This window comes from Zophobas morio, unplaced genomic scaffold (genome assembly GCF_036711695.1).
Source record: "Zophobas morio isolate AGI-343-1 ecotype UQ-CSIRO unplaced genomic scaffold, CSIRO_AGI_Zmor_V1 ptg000024l, whole genome shotgun sequence".
Taxonomy (NCBI): Eukaryota; Metazoa; Arthropoda; class Insecta; order Coleoptera; family Tenebrionidae; genus Zophobas; species Zophobas morio.
The window spans coordinates 7,828,872-7,844,854 of NW_026972129.1; the positions used below are offsets into that span (position 1 = coordinate 7,828,872).

At 30.3% G+C, this 15,983-nt stretch overlaps 1 protein-coding gene across 16 annotated transcripts in view; it reads left to right on the plus strand.

Moving 5' to 3' along the window:
• The window catches only part of Camkii (Calcium/calmodulin-dependent protein kinase II), a 103,102-nt gene that overhangs the window by 42,762 nt on the left and 44,357 nt on the right, over positions 1–15,983 (plus strand). For all 16 annotated transcript variants that reach the window (XM_064064060.1, XM_064064058.1, XM_064064062.1 and 13 more), the window contains exon 3: positions 1,973–2,032. In XM_064064060.1, the coding sequence (XP_063920130.1) occupies positions 1,973–2,032 (60 nt within the window). The remainder of the gene's footprint in view (positions 1–1,972; positions 2,033–15,983) is intronic.

Sequence of the window (15,983 nt, forward strand, 5' to 3'; positions counted from 1 at the left end):
TATGGAAGAATGTCAATCATTGTGAACTTTTGAGACGACTTAAAGTTGTTGCTTAATGCGCGTTTAAGCTTTGTTGAAAATTTTACGTCGAAATTTGAAGCAGGATCGTATGGAGGATGAGGTGTTTAATTTATAATTTGTAAAACGAAGTTGTGAATAAAGCAGTGCAAATATTTGCCGTCTCACGTCTCCAGGATTTTCATTTTCTCGAAAGGATGAAGCAAATATTAGGCAAAAGAAATGACAAATTACCTGCTTAAATAATGTTTTCTGGAATAACGTCAGGGTACAAAGATAGCTTAACGATACAACATTAGAAATTTAATAACAATAAATAGCATGTCATTGTAGTAACATTTGTGTATTTTTACATTAATTCTGCAGGGATTAAATAAAATTTAATAGTTAGGGCGCGATCTTTGTATCGGCATCGACGCCTGTGCCGGTATCTGCATTCAAATCGATATCAGTAGATTTTTTCATGTTTATTAAAATAGTAAATTATTAATAAAAGACTTTTGTGTTCGATTTATCAAACAATTGAAAATGACGGCTACACCGTTTTATAACTTAAAAATATAGTTAAGATAGAGTAAAACAATTATTAAAATTAACGGTATGAATTGTTGAATACTTTGCAGATAATGTAATGATTTTCTTTGATTTGTACTCCCGTGTGTTCTTTAATTATTTGAATCAAAGAAGGTTGTGCGATTTTGAACGTATGTCTTCTCGGTTTCGGATACTTTTCAGATTATATAATTAAACAAACACATGTGTAATGTTGGTTGCATACCGATATAAATCAATTTACAAACGAAAGTTAGTTCTTGCTTGGTGAAAACTAGAAAAACTATTAAAATAAAATAACTTCTGCAGATTTGTGAATAAGTTTGCTTGAAAGGCGAAAACAAAGTTAAAGAAATGGTATCCATTCTCCTGTATACATAAATTAACACGTCTTTTCATGTTATCAAACTCATTTTGTAGTGTAGCAGGAATAATACGAGCACACTCTTCAGTAATTCTGTCTTTCATTTCTTCTATGATGTGAATGGGAGTTTTAAAAATCGTGTTTTTTAGATGACCGAACAAGAAATAATCCAGAGGGGTTTTTAATAAATCACATGTTATTGTATAAAATTTAAATGGTATTTACTTAGCACAATTTTGAAGTAAAAACAAATTTTAGTTAGCAATTAAACATCTACACATCTTAAAGTACACCTAAAAATCCACAACAATCGGTGTATGCGTGTCTAATGAAATCATCAACAGACAGATCACGAACGACAAACGACAGATGGAGGACGGACACGGGTGAACTAGTTCTTATCTGAGGAGCTGGCTTACGCTCGGAAAATTAAAAGAACCGGACATAATATATAGCTATTTTTGTGTTTCTACAGATTCATTTATACAAGAAAATTGGAGTATTATGGGTTTTTAATAAGACGTTATGACAGTTCGTTTAAATTAATGGTGTTGTAAGTGGTTCGCGGTTTTAAATTAAACCGGTGAGTTAGTCGGTAAATTGAGTGTAGCGTAATTTAAAGGTTTTTATGAGAATCAGGTCTCCACTATAGCTACTGGACAAAGAATTTAGTATTGACTTAAACGTTATTTTCAGGAAAGGCAATTAATTCTGTTTTAGGTACAATTGTGTTCAATAAATTTCCATACCAGGTTTTTGGCTAATTTGTTGCGAATTTTTCGAATTTGCACTTGTCAGTGCGCTTATAAAAACGAGAAATATTTTAACAAAATAATGTGAACAACAAACAAAATTCATACGAGTATTTTCCGATTTTTGAAAAATTCAAACACAGTTACCATGGTCCCATAGAATGTTGTATTATACCCATACTAATTCTGCGTGCGGGAAATAACATTTCCCCTTTGTTCTATACATATAAGTACTCTTTATTATAAGACGTTATTTAATTTGTTACAAATCGTCTATTTGTTTCAGATTTCCAAAAATTAGAAAGAGAAGCACGAATTTGTAGGAAGTTACAACATCCAAATATAGGTAAGGTAATCAAATTTTCTAAAGTTTCCTGTTATATGTAATATATCATTGGCTTAACTAGAACAATCATCTTTAATTTATCATTTCAACCAACGATGAAATAGGGCGAACATTAATGTATGTTTATTTTTTTATTGTAAATAGTTAGCAATCCCGATGTTCTCAAGCATTTAGGTAATCGTTTTTTGAGCATCTCAGTATTTCATTGTCAGTCACCTTGTAGATGCTGCATGAATGCAATGTCAGTTTTGTTCCTTTCATTCTCATGTTGCACTCTTTTATTGCCTTCGATTTAAGTTGATGCAAATTTTCTTTTGTACTGTGATGTTGTTATAGATGCCCTAAAAGTAGAAATTTGACAAGATGCTCCTTGTTGATTTGCGTAGTAATAACCACCAATTATATATACAAGGAAAGTTCAAACTTAACCCGGAATTTTGCTTACACAGACATACAAATTCTGGAAAATATATATTTTTCCAGTATCTGATGAATTATTGAACTATAAGCCCCTGTGTACCATTAATTTGGTCGCATTTGTTTTTGAGCTGTGAGTACAACACTATAAATACAATTAATTTACGCAACGCATTATTATTAAATTTCTGTATAGCGAAAATGTAAAACCTGTATATTTGTATTTTATCGATATAAAGATTTGCACCAAATCCAACTGCACGTTGAAAACTTGTTGCACTCATTGCTTTACCATGAAGATTACAACAATCGTTTTGGGATACAGAGTGTTCAAAAAATGAAGCCCATATTTCGATCACATGACAAGAGCGAGCAGTCAGAAATAACACTTTCTTCATGGAAATGTACGTTGATAGACTTCCCACTTAAGACACCAAGTAGTGTAATGCAAGAGGCAGATTATCCTATACGAGACACTACACTACTTTTACAACTGTAATTGTAGTATATACAGTTAAGATAATACCCAGTAAGTTCTTTGGAAAAATCTCAATTAGATAAACTGTTCCAATAAAATTTCGGCTTAAATTTGGACGACTTTTGCAGATGAAATAAGTACCGGAAAAAAATACATTTTCACCCTGAAATGTAACTAAGACATTTTGCTGTCTGATTAGTATCGTAAAAACAATGCCCTGAAAATAAATAGACATGATCGACATTTGTAAGAAATATTTTCTTTTGTATGCAAATTTTATTATTTATATTTTTGGTTTGGCTTTATACAAAAACAGTATCAACTTCAAATTTTGGTTCATATTTGTTTCAAAATATTCGCAATTCATTATGGAACTGATCATCATTTCTCCAGACTCAAATAATAAGAGCGAAGAATCGTCTGACTGATCATTCGGTGCACCGACACTAATTCAAATACATTATTTATTATCTTCAAAAATATCCACAGACAATCAGGTCAGGTCAGGTCAGGTCAGGTCAGATCGCTAGTACTAACTCTTAGCATACTTGTCAAAATGCCTCGTCAGTTGTTGGTATTTTTCGGTGTTGCGGGGATAATAACCTATTTGAGTTACTAAAAACCCTTGTTTTTGTATAATTTTGATATCTTAAAATAATAAAAGTCAAAAACCTCCTTATATACAACAAATGGGATAATTCATTTTATTCTAACAAAACCTCCTTCGGAAGATCCCATATTTTTTGTCACTGAAAAGCTAAAAAAAAAACTTTTAACAAAAATACTGCATACGTTTGTATCTCGCTACACCTGACAGCTTTAAGCTCTAATTAACTGAATTGTAATTTTACTGCCTTGCATACATGTAGTGCTGGTATTAAACTACTGCACACAAAACAGCCAACGAAAATTAGAATTAATTGTAAATCGTTTAGTAACAAATTTCGACAGCCACCCATAATGATTTGAAATCAGATTTGTTGGTTATTAATTCATTTTTATTCGAACATAAAATTTTAGATGCAATTAATAATTTTATGCACACATCTATAAAATAAATGCTAATGGCATTTCGATATTTGACGAAGGTGCTATTATTTTCAAATAATGTTGTAATCATATGATTTTGTTAAAAATATTTTTGACGACCTCGTATCATCGCCACGTGCGTGACAGCATGGTCAAATCCATTACTATTCATATATGACGTTCTAGTTTCATTTTTTTTCCTTTAGTGATTTACGTACACAGTGGTGCCTTTTATTGATCACTCTTTTAATATTCTCTAGAAATATGCAATGTCTACGTAATTGGTGTTGCTTCAAATTTTCGATTGTAACATTTTCGGTCTGACAGTGTAGGTCTGGTAGGTTGACCTGGTAGAAAATGAATATTAATAGCACGAAAATAGTAGAATTTGTCTTGATGCATTTGCTCGTGTCCTAGCATCCGTTGAATCAGTAGAACCCCTTTTCTGAGCAGGTTTTTTTAAAAGCACTGGTGTCCTCAGACCAACTAGCAGTTAAAGTTAACCAGTGATGGAAAAAATAGCTTTAGTGGCATTGAAACTGGATGATCTACTTAAACAGTAAAATTTTGTTTGCTCATAAAAATTTAATGCACAAGTACTTTTGCAACAAGTGTGGAAGCTTGTACTAGTTCTTTAGATGATCTTCGAACTCCTGGTCTAGTAGAACTCATTAGTATGATTTTGAAATCCTTTCAGTCGTGTACATGAAGAATACAATGGATTTTCATTTATCAAATTCTCATTAGAAAAAGAAAATTTAGTACAGAATCAGTTAATTTGTGTTTTTGATTTTTATGTTGACTAATATTTTAAGCTTTCAGTATTAGTTATCCACAAAAAGAGATATAAATTTCTTCATAAATTAGACGATCAGATGTATATTTTGCATTATAGATTCAGTTGGTCATCGTTCGAATCTACTAGCTTTTTTTGTCTCTCTTCGACAAACTGTGTTAGTATAATTTGATTTAGCAAGAAAATGGGTAATGATTATGTTACATTTGACTTTTCACGTGATTCTAGCTTCAAATTATCGAATTAATTCTTTGTTTTTAGACGACTTTAAAATTGCTAGCAACTGCAATACCTACCGTTTGTTTTAACTAGTTTACAGATAGAGTTGATGTTAAATGAATGATAAATGAAACGTCAATATTTTGTTCAATAAGACCCTTGTTACTTTTTTACACATTATAAAGTTTTCATTTTTATAACTTTGTTACGTTGCTTTGTTACCATTTGTACATAGTAATTAATCCTAGGGGTTTTTATGTAATTCACATTTAGGTTAAAGATAAAACTTACATGTTCCCCCTTGTTCTTTTTTGTTATTTTGGGTGTTTTCGCAGTTTAGTGAGAAAATGGCTTAAAGTTAATACCACACTTCAAGTTGCTATTCAATGTAGCTAGTGATTTTTGAATAACTGCATTGACGAGAAAGATTAATTTGTTCATAACCATAACACAGTAAAGAACAAAGAAATATATTTTTTTTCTAAATAGCTCAAAGTTCAAGAATGCATCTCAAAAATTTGCTTTTAACAATGTAGTTTAGCATTTTTTTTAACTTAAATAGAAAAAGAGATTATTAATTAGTGACCATAACCACTAATTAAAATTTTGCAACAGAAGTACAAGACGTAAAGCCTATAAATACTGACTGATTTTATATTTTATAACCTATAACTTGTCACGTATCATCTGCCTTGTATTGTGGCGTAAACAACAATTTGGGTTGTAATCTCCACTAATTACACTGGAAAATTGCGATTCTTGAAATTTGCTTACATTTTGAAATGGCTCGGGGGCGTTTGAATATAAAGTTGTAAAAAATGTACATAGAAGTTTGCGTTAAAACTGATAAAAATTCAGGAAAAAGTCGCAAGAATTGTATTATACTTTCACTATGTGATGTTTCTGGTTCAAATAGAATAACATATTCATTTTCGAAACTCAACTTTTCGTTTCTCCTTTTTATTTTTTCTTAATATATGTGCCTATTCATCGGTCTTGTGTTAGACGTGTTAGCAATCCCACCTTGCATCGATTATAAATTTTAAAACACTGTGGATCTCTTGTAACTATCCTGCATGATATCGTTTCCGAATTTTATTGCAGGCGCAAAAAGTTTAGTGCTTGTGTATTTTAAAGATAATTGAGCTTTCCTATTTTTAAACCCTTCCTGTCGTGCAAAGGTTTGTCGGTAGTAATGAAACTTCGTGAGTTTGTTATTGAGAGTTAAAGGCAAAGAAGGTTATAAAGTTTAATTATAACTTGTACTAGGGAATGAAAAGTTCGTAAGACTTTAAAACTAGTTGATGTAACACAAATTTTTGGTGTTTATAATGTTTTAGCGGTTTATGAAGCAAACATTTTCGCTAATTAAACTTGGATGAATATTACCTGTTTTAAGATAATGCTGTTGTTTTATCGATTCTTTAATTGGAATGAATCTACATCACGACAGTGTGAAATAAGTTTTGTATATATCTGATGTACATAATTCAGTTTTATCAAAATTACGGCACAAACTTTCGATTAAAATGATTTCATTTACATAAAAGTATTTCTAAACCATAAGCGTGTTAAAATTAGTTGACCAAAATATACCACACGTATGTGACCGCCATACTTTACAGTATTTTCATGTACTCATCGTTTTCGCCCTTATTTTGTATTTCAATTTTCTTTGCACAATTATTGTTTTAATTAAGTTGAAAATATATCTGTTAAGAATGCTGTCAACTCAATATATTCTAACACAGTTCTTTATAATTTGTACAATTTATAACCACGCTTTATTCTTTTTTATTATTTCAAATCGCGGAAAATTATTACATTTAATGCACAACGTTTTGTACACGCTTTGAAAGCACAAGAATTTAAACAATAACCCTAGCTAATTTATTCCCATGTATACTATATTGGTTCATAATATAACTTGATTTTTAGGTAAGTATTTAATATGATTCACTTGGAACACGTGGAAATTGCTTTAGAACCGTAAAACTATAGACAAAATTGGATGCATGAAAGAATAACTTTCGCAAAATTAGACATCATGATTTATAAGCTTTTATTTTAACTTTTACATATTCTAAAATTTTCTCTAAAACCTTTTCGACACTGCAGTTCTTTCATAATTGTTGCAGACCTACAAAAAAAAACTAATTACCTTTACATACGTGGCCATTATCACTACTATCTATTACTATAAGCATCTATTTTAAACAGTTTTTAAAAATATGATATATATGTATTTTTTTTACAAGAAAAATCAAAAAAGCTCTGCTGTCTGCTCTACGTGTTTGTATGTTTAATTTAACCTTGTAAAGCATTTTCACTTCAACAATATTTAGATGGAAAACTTACTTTTTGAAATGTTAACGTATTGATTACAGCATAGCAAAATATATTTATGTAGTAAAAGTATTACTGTTAAAAAAATCTTAACGAAAATGTAGTGTAGTGTTTATATTTAAAGAAAAACATATGCAGTCATTTTAATTAATTTCTTAATTTATTCTTATCTTATTGTATTCAATTTATTCAGTTCATTTTTTTTCTTAAACTCACGTTTGTAATTTTTAAATTGATAAAATAAAGGTGTCCAAGGTCCCCTCTCGATTAAGGATGCTAAAAAAATTTCGTAACAGCAGTGTATCAGAAGGTTTGTGTATGATTTATAATATACTCTGAAATAATGTAACGTCACCTGCGCATAATAAAAGTTACTTTATGATAAATTTTATTTTTAAATTTTAGAGCTACTGTGTTTATTTATCAACGGGTCCATGTATATGTTGTTTATAAATTAAGTAACCACAACACCGCTCGCCAGTGGAGATACAAGGGGCAACATTACGTCGGTAATGGTCGTTATAAATCCCTGCAACCAGTGCCAAATGATAACCTGTTGATCATAAAAAAAATGAGTACACTTAACGCTTCAGAGTGGGTGGTGTTTCTATCACAGTGCCTAATTTATGAATTGTATCATCTTTGTATGGCAATGGTGTGGAAAATTACGACTTAAAAAAAATGTCTACCAAAAAGGCAACATTTTTCATAATGACAAAGATTTGTTCTCAAAAGGAATAGAATGAATAAATTTATCGTTGAGTGTGCCACGTGGATACTGTATGTTATTTTTACATTGTTGGTTATTTTACCAGATTCTAATTACAAACACACTCTTGTGATTCTTGCATTAAATAAAATCTGTAGAAACATTTTTTTTTATATAAAATCAGATTTTTTACCGATATTCCTTTATCAATATGATGCCATAAAATTGTAAAAATGCAGAAACAATTTACTAAATGTGGGTTTTCCTGCATTTCCATTATGTTATTTTATGAGTTTTGAGACCCACGAAAACTAAAGCCGTTGATTTATTCTAATTTTCGATGATTGCAACTGTAACGTTTGTTTAATTAAAGCTTTTGGTATTGACACCGTGTTCTTTTGGAAGTTCAATAAAATCTTTGTACTAAGGTATGAACTCAACAATTACCAACGTTGCTTATCAAAAAACACACGAAGATGGTTAAATGAATTACAGTGGTACAGAACTGCAGCGAATATGTCAAGATTTCCTCAGAGTATCTAACCGACGCAATACAGAAATTTAGAGTTAAAAATTGTGAAATTTGTGTAGAATTAATTATTAAGTTCATAATAACTCTGTGTTTGACTAGTTCAGTCACTTTTTTTACTAATACAAATATGTTAAAATGATAAATAAAAATGTGTGCAAATTGGTAGAAAAACTCACAAGTTGCAAAATAGAGTGAAATCATGGGGGCGCATCAGTGTGGGTTGTGTCGTTTGTTATAAAAGCTCTACTTCGTAGACTGGAGATGACATAATGGGTGGATCTTTTTAGGTTCATTCCTTGCAACTTTAATAACAACCATTTTAATTATTCATAGCAGTACGTTAATTATAGCAATAAAGTTCTTATTTATTGACACATTTGCATGAATTTTGAATGTCAGCTTTTTTTACTTTTATAGGCAAGTTAATCAATAATTTTCATTATTGTAATAAGTTCAAGTTAGACATCATCAAGTAACTGCTATTAGCATTTGATTGTCATCAACTATTTTTGTTTACCAAATAAGCGTCTAAATACAGAACTAATGAATAATTTTTTTTATGCAGTTACCTCTCAAAATGTTCAACTTGGTGAGTTTTATACGTCATGTTATCTACATATTATATATTAGTAGGTATATTACATTAGGTCTAAGTTTTTTAAATCTAAATAAAAAAAATCAGATGATTAACGTCATCAAGAAAGTACATATTCACAATATTTTTGCTGAATTTTAACACATGTTTTGCACCTTTAGTCTAGGGCTGTGATAATAGTTGTAATGCAATCAAATTGACGAATGTTAAATATGTATGAGAAACTTTTATTTTAGTGCCAGTATAAAAATCGTAGCCATGCTTTTTTGAAATAGGTTTGTTTGCTAGGATTTCCGACTTGGATGAAGAACATATTACATTAAAGCTAGATTATTTAACAAAAAGAGCGTAGTGAAATTTGTTTTTCATTGCATTCGAACATCTGTGGGCTTAATAATTGAAGAGAAAAGATTTTTACGTGTGGTTAAAAATATCGTTTGTATCGACACATCAATACACTGTATCTGCATAAAGTTGGTGTTACAGCAAAAGAAAATTTGGAAAATTAAATTCACTTCATAAATCAATTTACACAAGTTGTTGATGAATATTAAATTTTCTTATCTATTTACGGGATCGTGTTCACGATGTAACGATCTGTCCAAAATTGGAAATTTGTTAAGGTGTGTGTACAAACCGATTTGTTGTTTATAATTATAATTTATAAAATTATGTAGACTGACATATTATTTTAACTCAGTTAACAGTTATGTGTGTATGAATTAACCAGCAATTTGTGTTTGGTCAGTCAATAAAATTAGTCCGGGTCACAAACATTTTGCCTTAAAGATAATTACTGTTAACATGGATAATAATAATATACACACATACGAGAGAATCAGCGAAAACTATATGTAACTTTTAACATATATGGTAGTATTTTTGGATAGAAACTTTATGGGTATATGTAAGTGGTTTCTAAGAAGAAAATTTTTAAATATTCAAGGATAAAATTAAAAATTGTGTTTTTTGTTCATTTTGGAATATATTTTTTTTAATATGAACTTGGACAAAGCCTATGTAATTCTGTAGAGTTTTGAACTTTATTTGAATATTCGTATTAGCTTGTGTTTACGTTTCACCAAACTGTACTGTGGGCAATAGACTTCGAAAATTTAATTTTTTGAAAAGGCAACATTGTACCGCAGTAAAAATTGTAAACTAGAAGTTCTTGGTTATAATAAGAGAAGTAAGTAAGTTAACTGTAATAAAAGTAAGTTTTTTTTTCTAAAATCTGCTAGCTCTTTAATTGTTCTGCATCTCCTTCCTTTACTGTTTAGTAGAAACATTTTGTAAAAATTCGTAGTTTTATAACGACAGATCAAAAAATTTCCAGATTAGCATAGGTCATGAAAATATTTTGACTTCCTGAGCATAAGCCAAGAAAGTATAGTAATCGAATCCATGGGGCGAGTTGCCACTTTATATTTTCTCGACGTTCATGACCCCTAAAGTACGAAAAAAGTTCCATCTGTCTGATTGTCAAATGTTGTATGTACTTAAAAGATATCATGTAGATGGTAAAACGCTAACCAAAATTTGGCTAATTATTTCCACCACCAATGGAATGACGTCATCTTCAAAATTTATAATAATAGTTTTTTTTTTATTTGATAAAATAAGATAGTCCTTTCCTTGTGATGTGTGAATCCGTGTTGAATTTTCACCGCAGACATTCAGATTTTTTGAAAAAAATGAAAATCTTATAACATTTTTCAATTTAACTTTGAAACTGCAAAACCGAATGTTCTAAAATTTTGCAAACGTTTTAAGGTTGTCATAATCATGGTAAATCGTTAATCAAAATTTATTCGTTTATCCCTCCCAAATAATTAATGATGTTATCTCAAAATTTTGCCTAATAAATCCTCTCTGAAATATGCAAAATATTATGACTCTATACTTGTGGTTTATATAGCTTTTAGAATTACTTATACAGAGTGACTCAAAAAAAAATAAATGAGCCAATTTATTTTTCATTTCTTTGGTTAAACCTTGTCAAACATTATTAAATTAATTAATAAATTAATTTCGAATGAGGTTATGTTCGTTTCCCGACTTATAAATGATGGGTTACCTAAAAACATGGCGACAAAAAGTTACTATTCCAGCATTGAATTATTTGAATCGTGGATTTCCATTTTGTTTTTAACATTATCGATTTGTTGACAGTTACATATGTTCATTTAGCGGTTTAATTAAAAAAATGAAAGATATTTCCATAGCCTACCCTAATCTGAAAACTTTTAGATCACTCGTTAAATTCTGTAATGCTTTTTTGCGACTAAGTAATAGTGTAATACAATTAATAAATTAGTTTTCATAATTAATGTAAAATTTTGCAATTAGAAGTGGTGAATAACAACAATACATGAGTGTTAGAAATTATTAAAAGCTATGTTGTTGCACTAGCTTTGCTTAAATTATTACTGCATTTCACAATTAACTTTTAATTTTTAATGTAAAACCATCGTCGCAATGCTGTAATCATCGTCACTGGTTTTCATGAATGTCAAATTCACGCGACATTGAAAAATGCTGAATCTTGATGATTGATTTACCGCAACAATCATCAACATTCAGCATTTTACTTCCCGAGCGTAAGCAAAGAAAGTATTGTAATCGAGTCCGTCGGCGGACTCTCTACTTTTGCATTTTCTCGACCTATCATGACCCCTAGAGGACGAAGAAATAGGTTTCCCGTTTCCGTCTGTCCGTCTGTCTGCCGTCTTGGATTTTTATTAGACAGATAATCTCCGAAAGTATTGGGCCGATTGTTGTCAAATTTTCTATTTATATATCATGTAGATAGTAAAACGCTAACCAAAATTTGTCTAATCATCCCCACCACTAATGTGATGACGTCACTTCAAAATTGTACATAGTAAATGGATTTTAAATTGTATCAAATAACATAGGCTTACACATGTAGTTTATGACTCTGAATTGAGATTTTACCCGAAACGTCCAGATTTTTGGAAAAAAAATCAAAAATTAGGAAACAACATTTTGACATTTACATAATTTGGAATCTGCAAAATCGAATGCTTTGAAATCTTGCAGATGGGTTGCAGTTATGATAAGCATGATAACGTCACCTGAAAAGTTTGCCGAATAAATCCTATCTAAAATGTAGAAAATATGATGAGTCTGTACTTGTAACTTATCACTCCATTCATATTTTTTGGATTTACATATACAGGGTGACTCAAAAAAATTAATGAATGCGTGAATATATTTTATTTATTTAATCAGGAACTACAAAACCCAATGCTTTGAAATCTTGGAGATGTTTTACAGTTATCATGGTAAATTTTTAGTCAAAATATATTTCCTGATCCCCCCCTAAAAAATTGATGACGTCACCCCAAAATTTTGCTGAATAAATGCTATCTTAAATGTGCATTGTGCAAAGTATGATGAGTCTATAATTGTGATTTATCACTGCGTAAATACTTTTTAGATTTGCTGCACGGGGTGTGTGAAAAAAATTAATGACCGAGTCAATTTATTTTATTGATTAAATCAAGAATTGCAAAACTGAATACTTTGAAATCTTCACATTTTGAAGTAACTTTTTAATGAAAATGTATGTGTTTATCAACTCCAAAAAATTGATTACGGCATCTCAAAAGTTTGCCGAATAAATTCTTTCGCAAATGTGCAAAATATGAACAGACTTTTAATCATTGCATTCATATTTTTTTGATTTGATTAAACAGGTGACTCAAAAAAATTAATGACTCAGTCAATTTATTATTGATCAAATTAAGAACGAGCCACCCCATTTTCTGGAAAATGTGAGAATACGCTCGTCTTTATAATAATAAAATAATGATAAGGTAAGAATTATAATAATAACATTCAGAATTTTTTGTTCAATGGAGGCTTATGAATAATTTTAGTCATCTTTTTTGGGCGATAAACTCATTCAAATCAAACAAATGTCTACGTGACATTCTTCCGATGTAATGTATTCCCGTTGATAATGTGCTGTAAATAAATTTTACACTCATAACCTTTTTTGATGACCTTGGCGCATTCAACAGCATGCAGAACGTCCAACATCACGCTATGACGTCGTTGTTTATAAATAAAGCTGGGCGGTCGAAATTTATTCATCTTGTGTACCCGTCTACAAGGTCTACAATACTAAAGCATTGTTTAAGTAAGAAGGCAGGGTTAGACTCTGACCAACAATTTAATTAAAAAGAGTCTCTCGTAAGACATCAGTTGGTGCCTTGTCTTTTCGACGAACATTGTGAAATAAAATTAATTATAAAATTTTTAAGAAAGATGGCATTTTGAAACTTAAAACTAAAAATGACAATATATGCGATGTACAGAGGGAAGGATGCAGCGATGGAGGAGTACATACATGTTGAACACTTATATAGAAAACTCTTTCAGTATGGATTTTTTTCGGAAAGGGGTTACCCGTGTTTTCAAATTTACCCATTAAATGAAAAATGAGATTGACACTTAACACGTTAATTGGGTTGATGACTATTCTTCTAATAAACTTATGCACCCTTTTAATTTACGTTTTTGTGCAAATTTTTCGAATACTGGACAATAGGCTCCTTACATCTTCAAGCATTCAAGCTTCTTTAAAGTATCTTATGAAACTGCTTGTTTACCTTGCCTCTAAATTTGGCCCTAAGGAACTCATGTTCTTGTTTAATGATCACTAACAATGTAATAACAGTTTCGGGAAAATTTTTGTTATCAGGTTTTCACTCAACTTTTCAACAATAGAATGAAGTGAATTTTGCTTTTGTGGTGCGTTTTTAGTAGCGGAACAAAATAAATTCATTCTTACTTGTGTAGACATCGAAAATATTTCCTGTAGACTTGAAAGATCTAATTTATCATTTATGGGATTTAAAATGGAACCTTTCTGTCATATTTAAAATAAACAAAGCAGAAACTGTAGCTTACGAAACAAAATCATTTGTTTCCTTATTGACTCACATAATATTAATAAACTATGAATAATGACATTTATTTATTTCCGTCTGTTTGTCGTCTATTGCCTGTCGTCTGTCTGTCTAAATTAGATTTGAAAAAAAATAAAAATTGTAGGAATATAACATTTTACAATTTAACTTTGAAACTGCAAAACCGAATACATATTGTGAAATTTTATAAACTAAACCTTTTAAGGTTATCCTCCTAAGCATGATTTGTCCCCCGCCCCAAAATTGATGACATAATTTACAAATTTTACCGAATAAATCCTATACAAAATGTGCAAAGAACAACTCCGCCCATTTTCTTCAAAAATTTAAGAATGGAGTACTCTTATTTTATTACACTGCATCTATCTAAACTGATATATGTGCCCATGTTAAAACGATGATGTCATCACAAAATTTTGTAATCGAAAAACTCACTTGAAATAAACGTACAGCATGCTTCCTTACCTTCATTTTGACACTACATATATGTCTTTACTTTAACTTATAGGTAGGATATTATAGAGGTGTAGTAAAAAAATAAAATTTGCAGAAAGAAATATTATAATTTTTCTAAAAAACTGGATATGTTGTACTGTACTTTAAGGCGAGGGAAGTTCTGTCGAAATAACCTTGAACGAATTATTTAGATGCATTTTTAGATGCCCCTTTCCTCTTTGTTTACAATTCTACAGTTATTTAATGTCAGACTTTCAATCGAATTTATTTCGACAGAGTTTCCCTCGCCCCCGAAGTACAGTCCACTGACTCCCACTTCTTCGAAATATGTATTATAAAATTTAATTTTACGATTTTGTTTTGTGATAACCTCTATAAAGTAAGAACCAATGGCCTACATATTTAGAATCAGGTTTTTTAATAACATCTATAATTTTTTAGCAGATGAACAAAGTTCTTAACTAGTAAGTAGTTATTTTGTAACCTCGTCATCATGCATTTTTGTATTCAGTGACCTGTAAAACATCACGTAAACATTAAATTAGATATTTCGTATCGTTCTGAAAATAAAAAAAAAAAACAATTAAGGTTATTTAGGCAGAATTTGAGTCGCCTCTGAAGTATGATCAAACGAATCCACATTTTTCAGAAAGCTACAAAATTTTATTTTGCGAATGTCATTGTTGTATGATAACCCCTAAATAGGTTAAAAATAAAGATATGTGTAGACTCTTAAACTGCATGTTATACGTATGTTTCAAGTGAATTTTTCATAACACAATGTTGCGATGACGTCATCAACTTTTTAGAAAGGACATAATAATGAGATTCTAAAATCTGGATATCTAGAGTAAAATATCAAGAGGAATTCATAAACCACAAGGATAGGAGTATGTTATTTTATAAAATTTAAATGGCGTTTACTAAGCGAAATTTTGAGGTGGCGGCATCAAATTGTTAGTGGGAATGATCAGATAAATTTTGGTTAGCGTTATGTCCATACTATATTCCTAAAATACGTGTAAAATTTGTCAACAATCATTTCAATGGTTTCGAAGAACAAAATTGAGACAGACGACTGACAGACAGACAGAAAAACGACAGCCGAACGGAAACGGAATTTTTGGAATTCCACGACCGTGACCAACCATGGCTGTCTCTTTCAATTTCAAAATCCACACTGTCGTTACCTGCATGCATTAATTTTATAAAACGACATTTTTTTTTTTTAATTTTAATGTCTCCACATGTGTGCCCTCTCCTCCCCCATCATACAAAACATCATAACCAAATTTACGCAAACTCGAATTCATGTAGTACTAATACTACTTCAACCAGAGAATTTTTCTGTTACAAAAAATAATATTAATTTTAATATTCTGCTCCTACTGTATATTTTACTAAATTTTTGGG